Source organism: Macrotis lagotis, chromosome 4 (assembly GCF_037893015.1).
Source record: "Macrotis lagotis isolate mMagLag1 chromosome 4, bilby.v1.9.chrom.fasta, whole genome shotgun sequence".
Classification (NCBI taxonomy): domain Eukaryota; kingdom Metazoa; phylum Chordata; class Mammalia; order Peramelemorphia; family Peramelidae; genus Macrotis; species Macrotis lagotis.
This window is the reverse complement of record NC_133661.1, coordinates 124994014-125001745: the sequence shown is the minus strand read 5'-3', so window position 1 is coordinate 125001745 and position 7732 is coordinate 124994014. Positions and strand designations below refer to the sequence as shown.

Below are 7732 nucleotides of genomic sequence, written 5' to 3'. Positions count from 1 at the left end.
GCAATTAAGGTTTTTCTTTCTTTCCCTTAAATTTTTATTATGTGAGAGACGGGAGGATTGAGGATGGGAGAAAAGAAGAGACAGAGAGGGAATATGTTGTGAGAATCTGCATTCTGAACCCACCACTTCTCTCTCTGGAGTGGGCAGTATATTTCATCAGGAGATCTCTAGACTTGTGGCTGGTTATGCTATTGATCAACATTTTTTTTAAGGCATAAATACCAAAAGGAGAAAGAAATTTATTTACATTTAGTTTGCATTAAGAGTAATAGATGATATATAGAAATATATTATACTACCCATATACACATTGTAATATATAAATGCACACACACAAACACAAATGCATATACATATGTATGTATACATATATGTGTGTATATATATATGTGTATATATATATATATATATATATATATATAAAACACTACCTAAATGTTAGCTGTTATTACCATCATATTTCAAATTTCAGTGCTACTAAAAAAGCAAGAGATATCTGGGATGTCCTCTGTGATATTCACATGGAAACATGTATATTTGAGCATTTAATAAATCATTTTAAATGTTGATCAGTATTTCTAAGCCTTTCAAACAAAGTTGTTTGTTTTTACAATATTGTTATTGTACAAATTGTTCTTCTAGTAAGTTCTACTCATTTCACTTTGCAATAATTCATACAAGTCTTCCCAGGTTTTTCTGAACAAATCCTTTAATCATGTCTTATAGCACAATAGTATTCTATCACATTCATATGCCATAACTTGTTTAGTTATTCCCATTTAATGAGCACCAAATCAGTTTCCAATTCTTTATTATCTTTCCAAGTTCCTGGGGTTTTTTTTTTGTTTTGTTTTTTTAGGTTTTTGCAAAGCAATGGGGTTAAGTGGCTTGTCTAAGGCCAAGGGGCTTGTCTAAGGCCAAGCAGCTAGGTAATTACTGATGGTTTAGATAAGCAATTCTTTACCATGTGAAACATCATATAGCTGGTGGCAGTTTTAGGATATTGTATAGTATAGTATATTATGACTGAAAAGCAAAAGAAGTCATCCAAACAATGCTCTTTTTAACATCTTCAAATTATGAGAGCTAGAGAAAATTCATGACTATATCTGTCTCCATTCTAACAAAAAGTGAAAGTCCAAAGAATCTTAGTCATCTTCAAGGTGCCAGGCTCCTTACACTCTGACCTCCATCTCCAACCTGGCACCCAAGTTCTCACCCTGAATCAATGTGCTTTTGATTAGTAAGATTCAAATTATCTTGCTCAGACTCAGAGACCCAACATGTCATTTCCTAGTCATCTTCAAGTCTTTCAAATGTATCTATACCCCCTTTCCCAATCTAGTTCTTAAAACAGTAATCAAATCAACATTATTACTCTCAGAAAGAGGATAGCAAACAATTCCCTAAGATTTCATTTGACTTTCCAGTTCAAAATACTCCCCAATTTGAATTGTCTTCCAATGTTAAAAAGAAAACTATTGAGGACAGAATTGGTTTGCTTGCTTCTACTTGCATTCCCAATACTTAGCACAATGACTAGCACCCAACAAGCACTATGACACCAAGAAATTTCCGTGTTATAATGTATGCCAAAAAGTGTTGCCTGTCTTTCTTTCAAGTAGATTTGCTACATCCTCTGAGAGATAATTTAAAAATAATTTAAAGAAGCATATGCTTCTTTGCATTATTCCTTATGTCTACAGTGGAAAAAATATTGACTTTCCAGTACCCAATGACATCTCTACTTATATTTTCTTGGAGGTTTCAATTTTCTCAATTGTGAAATCAAGAGATTGAACCAGTTGACTTCTGAAGTACTTTTTAGTCTAAATCTGTATGTTAAAAAGGTTAAATGTCTCTGTCAAGTTCAATTTGTTCTCTGAAGAGGACTAAGTCCTAGTTGGTTCAGGGATAACCCGCTCTACAGGAGCCAAGGTCATTTGCAGATCTGAAGTCAAGGTTTGCTCCATGTAGGCATACTGGCAAAGAGGTAGCAAACAGTAGGTACAGAATGAAGCATACATTTATCAGACACAGGCAACATGTTGATTTATTTTGTACAATTATACCTATTTATTACTAGGGAGAGTGCTGCAGCAGGTTAGGGAAAGTTAATGAGAAATGACTGTGATTTTCTTTCAAAGAAAAATATGGTAGAATGAAAAGACAAAAGCATCATGAGTTTCACAACTCAAATATGGGCAAAATGTTTTAATCAAGTCAAGTAAACTTACCTTCCCAGAAAGAAAATGACAACTCAGTTCCCCTCCCCTGGAGGAGAAGAGGACAGCCCACACAATTCTGTACAAAAAAAGGGTCCATGCAGGTGGAGAAGATTTATTACTGTGATTAAAGAAAAATGTTTGACCATACAGGTAACACTATATGCTGCTGAAATAAGTGCTCTGCAGACTCTGATTAGGTCCAGTGGACAGGCACGTGGGAAGGATAGGAATTTGAATATTATGATGAACAGTTTGGTTATAAATTTACCATAAAAAAAATAAGAGACACTCAAGTCAGGGAAGAGTTTTTATTATCAGGGGTGAAAGGGACACGCCCTGTCCTGAAACTCAGGAAGGGCCCCTTAAACTCATTAATACATTATCACTCCAGACCTGGAACAACTCCACTCCTCAGCCTGCCCCATCTACAGACACATAGCTAGCTCCTTTACTTCTATCCAATCCCTGTCCTAATCTTTTATATGGAAAACTGCAGTGGGTTTATGATCTAGAAGAATTAGAAGCAATATTGAGCCCTAACTTTAGAACTCCCAACTGAAGATAAGCCAAAGTAAGCCAAGACTCCTCACAAAAGAGCACAATAGAACTATGAGCCTAAAAATGATACAACTATCATCTCACATTAATTACTACAAGACTAAGTCTCCCAGTTCCCAAAGTATTCCTTCAGCTAAGGCCATTTCTTAAGTAGGGAGTTTATTAGCTTTATCATCTGTTGAGAAGTTAAGTGGTTGTGGATCTATTGTCAGTCAGTGGATAAATAGTGAACATGCAGCTGCTGTCATGTTTCTGAATATGAACTTTTCATAGAACACCAAAGAAAACATATCTTGAATTTTTGTCAGATTAGAAGATATGTTCTTGGGGGGAAGAAATGTTATTTGCTATAAAAAGGGTATGGTTAGATAGAAGAATATTGGCTACAACAACCTTAATCCAGCCAGCAGGTGATTCAAACTTCTATGAAAATTAGTCCCACCCCTATCATTTCTGATAGACTTCTGAGGAAAGCCAGCTTTCCTTAATCTGAATCTGAAGAGCCAATCCTTGGCACCTAGAAAAAAAGGAATAATAACCACAGGAATCTCGTGGCAGTGAGAATAATGACCCTTTAGACATCTGCCCCACTAGAATCTGTGGGAACTAACTCAAACAACCACCCTCAGGGAGATTCAGCATGCAGGAAAAAATGGGGCAGGAGATTTGAGAATGCTAGCTGGTTTAATTAAAGAGGATATGCATTCCCTGTACGAATGCTATATACCTGTAGTCAATAAAGAACTTCATGTTGGACATGTGCACAGAGATTGTGACATTGACTTTTCCCTGACCCCATACCCATGAGTCTGTCCAAACAAAAAGATACGAGCTCTCAGGTCTTAAGGCTGCAAAGGTTCAAATTTTGTTCAGATCCATGATCAGTCTGGCCTCAGATTTTTTCAAAAACATTCAATTCTGCTTGATGTGTCTGCTGGTCCTTTAGTCCTCAGACAAACTGAGAGAGGTTAGGAACTTTGATGTTGATATCCCCAATATTGATGTTCCGTGGGATCTCAGGGAGATTAATGTTCTTCACTGCAGACACAGCTCGAGCAGGGGCTGCTGAAAGGCCACCCTAGTGGAAGAAAAGAAATACAAACATGAGTGCCTATTTTTTTTATGCTAAAAAAGAAAAGGCAAATGAATGCTTATGGTTCAATGTTAAACAAATTCCAGATCCAAACACAAAAAGTAAAACTGAGGCACAAAGAGGCTAAATGAACTGGCCTAAGTCATACATACAAGTAGCATAGACAGAATTCAAATCCAAGTCTTTTAATTTCAAATCCAAAACCCTTCCTATAGCACCACAGTATTTACCAGTTCTGATCTTCTCTATCTCATCCTTCATGTATAAGAAGATATTTCATCATATAATAGTCTCAAAACTCAGTGCAGGAACTAAATTCTGTACTTTATTTGATATGGTTTCTCCATGCCTTAAGGCCAGGCGGATGTGTTATTACATTTGGAGAAAGATCACATGCTTTCTTCTAAGCCGGATAACTTAGTAACTAAACTTTCATAGAAAACTAACAGTCACAGAGAAACCTTTTTTGGAAACCATACTGCTTTATTTTCAGTCATGGAATGGGATTACAAGAGACAGGAAAGAGTTGGCTTTTGGAAACTTTACATGGATATAATGTGGGAACCAATGACACGCATATGAAGTTGGAGAGCTCCATAGTGCACTACAACTGGCAGGACTAGTAATGAAAAGCAGATGAAGGCTGCTGGTGGCCAGAAACTCCCCATCATCTACAATAGGCATGAGGAGAGGGGGGATGAGGAGGACAGAGGAAAAAATTGTCAAGGAGGTTTCTCAAGATTTGCTTTTTCTAATTATCCATTTCCTGTATATTAAAACAGAGCTAACCCTCACCCAGAAAGTCTATTTTTTCCATCAGCTATAAAATCACTTGATCCTGATTCATTTGCTATTTCTAGCATCCTGTTAACCCATACTCATAAAGAAACCACAACCACCACTATGGCTGGCAGAAGTCTAGAAAAGCTTCCACATCAAACTTCCAGGCTTTATGGAAGAGAGAATTTCTTGCAGCTCAGCCAAATAAAGTAATATAATTGCTTCAGGAAACTTGGGGGAATTTGAGGAGGGAAATTTAGCACGTTAAATTCCAACACTAAAATTAACTCAAATCCAGCTTCTAATAAGAAATAGGAAACAGAAAGAAACAACTTGATTTTCAATGTCATCTGGAAAGGCAAAGTGCTGACCTTAATCACATATTTATTTAGTCCCTAGGGGAAGTAATCCAGGATGCTGTATTCAATAGCCACTCCAAGACACTAGCCCTAGGGGTAGCTAGGTAGCATAGTGGATAGAGCACTAGCCCTGGTGTCAGGAGAACCTGAGTTCAAATTTGACCTCAGACACTTAATAATCACCTAGCTGTGTGACCTTGGGCAAGCCACTTAACCCCACTGTCTTGCAAAAAAAACAAAACCAAAAAAAAAAGACATTAGCTCTGCTTCCAGCCTTGTTCCACAACTATCATTCAGGGGTGCAACCCCAAAGGAAAAGATCCCACCATCCCAAAAGAATCAATGCCAACAACCACCAAAGGTTAGATAAGCCCAAGTGTCCTCCAGATGATCTGCACTGCTTCTAGTCCCTAGTAAGGAATTGTCAGTGATTCTCCAGCCTTTTTAGGAGCCATAACTAAAGACCAGAAAAGTAAATACCTCAATATCATTAATAATTGTTTTTCACAATGAACACGGCACTAAAACTAAAAAGAGGCAATATCATCTATCTGTCTTGCCATTGTACCCCAAAGAGCACTGGGCTTCTCACTGGACCCACAACTGAAGCCTCCTATGTATGCTGGGGCTCATTTAGAGCTAGAATTCTCTCTTTTTCATTTGTATCCCTAGTTCATAGGAAAATGATTTGCATGGTTATTACTTAATAAATGCTTTTTCATTCATTCATCCATCAGAAGGAGTAAAGTTTTCCCTGAAATGGAACTGTTTTAACTCTAAGTATATGCTCCATTAGAGGCATAAGATATATAAACCAGAAAATTTTACCAGAATCTGAGAAATTGATCCAGGGCTTCTCCAGAAAGTAAGTGGCTTGGAATAGTTACACAAGTAATCAGAGCATGGACTAAAACAATAATCAGGGGTTGGCTGCTTTCCTTGATATATTAATTGACTTTCCTAGCCATACTGAAAGCATGAAAAAGCCTGCCATTTCCCATTTCATTCCTACCTGTTTGCCTTTTAGATTTCGTCACTAGAATAAGTAATTTAAGTGGCAGCTTAGACAACTGAGGGGGTTTGGGGTTAAGAAGATCAGATTTTAAATCTGGCCTCAGGCACTTAGATATGTGACCTTGGGCAAGTCACTTAACCTTTGTTTGTCTTAATCCTTTGGAGAAGGCAAAGGTGACACCATTCCTGAATCTTTGCCCAGAAAACCCCATGGACTATATTAGTGTGCTTAAGGTCTAAGGTCACAAAGAGTCAGGCGGATATAAATGAACAATTGAACAGCAACAAATAAGTAGCTTTATAGGAGTAACTACTATCTATGCTTATATATTGCTTTACGATTACAGAGTGCTTTGTGTACATTGTGATTAATAAAGTCTCATAAAAACTTTATTAGGAACATAACATGCTATCCATTTTACAAATTAGGAAACTGATACTCAGGGAGGCTAAGTGACTTTGGAAATAAATCTTTGTCACAAAACTAGGAAATTGCCCCAGATGTCTACATAAACAAAGTATAGCTAAAAAAATCAACTAGTTATTTTTATGAAGAGGGCAAATTTGAACCTGTCAGTCATAGAAATCACTGAGAATTGGTAGGATAAGAGTGATGTCTGGTATATGATAACATCCAAAGATGTATGCCTTATTCAAAAGGAAAAGATTACATAAAAAAGGTACAGAGTGAAACTAGAAATTATAAACGTATTTTCATATAAGAAAACCTAGGAATTAGAAAAGGAAATAATGTTAGGAAGTATAATTCTTTAACAGAAGAAATGGAGCTATATTGTGATATGATCACCTAGTCAGGAGAAAATAGACAAGGAGCTTGGGAAACACCACAAACCTAGAATGGAGACATGCTATGGTAGTAAAAGGGGACTTCAAACACCCACATATCTGCTGGAACCCTGTTCTAAAAGCAAAACAACTGATAAATTCCTGTCCTGCCTTAATGAGAATTTCATTCTTCAAAAAGTAGGGAAAGTGACAAATGAAACTGCTATTCTGGATCTGATTCCCAAAAATGAAGGAACTGGTTGCTAAAGTAAAAAAAAAGAAAGCCTTGTGAGGAAGTTACCATTTTATAGTAAATCTACAATAGAAAAGGAGAGAGAAGATGGATCTGACCTGTATCTTAGATATACTGAAAGGTGACTTCAGAGAGTAGGATCCCATGCAAAAATTCTACAGGGAAAGCTGACCCAAAGGAGGCAGAATATTCTTAGAATTAAATTTTGAAGGTAAAAGATACAATCTTGATGAGAAAAAAAGAGAGGAAGTTGTTAAAAGCGGTTAATGTGAATGAACAGAGAATTGACTAGATTATTAAACTATTATAAATTATTATTAACTAGAACTTAGTAATCATATAACTGTATGGAAGCAAGGGCTTCCATGAATGAAAATGAACACAAAATCAATTAACAAGCATTTATTAAGCCCTTTCTAAATACCAGTGTAAATACCAGCTGCTGGGGACACACACACACACACACACACACACACACACACACACAGAAAGAAATCATCTGAGCTCTGAAGAAGTTCATATTCATTAAGAAAAAAGAATGGCAACATTTTGAAACAGTATCCTCAGGAGCTCTTTTTCAAAATGAGCAGAGGGTGGGGATGAATTTTTTTTTGTGTTGAGAAATAATCTTTTCTCATTATTTTCTCTTATTCATTCATTC

General features: G+C 36.6%; 1 protein-coding gene across 1 annotated transcript in view; it reads right to left on the bottom strand.

Moving 5' to 3' along the window:
• Nucleotides 1-437: 437 nt before the first annotated feature.
• AP3S2 (adaptor related protein complex 3 subunit sigma 2) overlaps nt 438-7732 on the bottom strand; it is a 37024-nt gene continuing 29729 nt past the window's right edge. Inside the window, exon 6 of the mRNA XM_074234085.1 lies at nt 438-3864. Coding sequence (XP_074090186.1) covers nt 3736-3864 — 129 coding nt within the window. The 3' untranslated portion in view covers nt 438-3735. The remainder of the gene's footprint in view (nt 3865-7732) is intronic.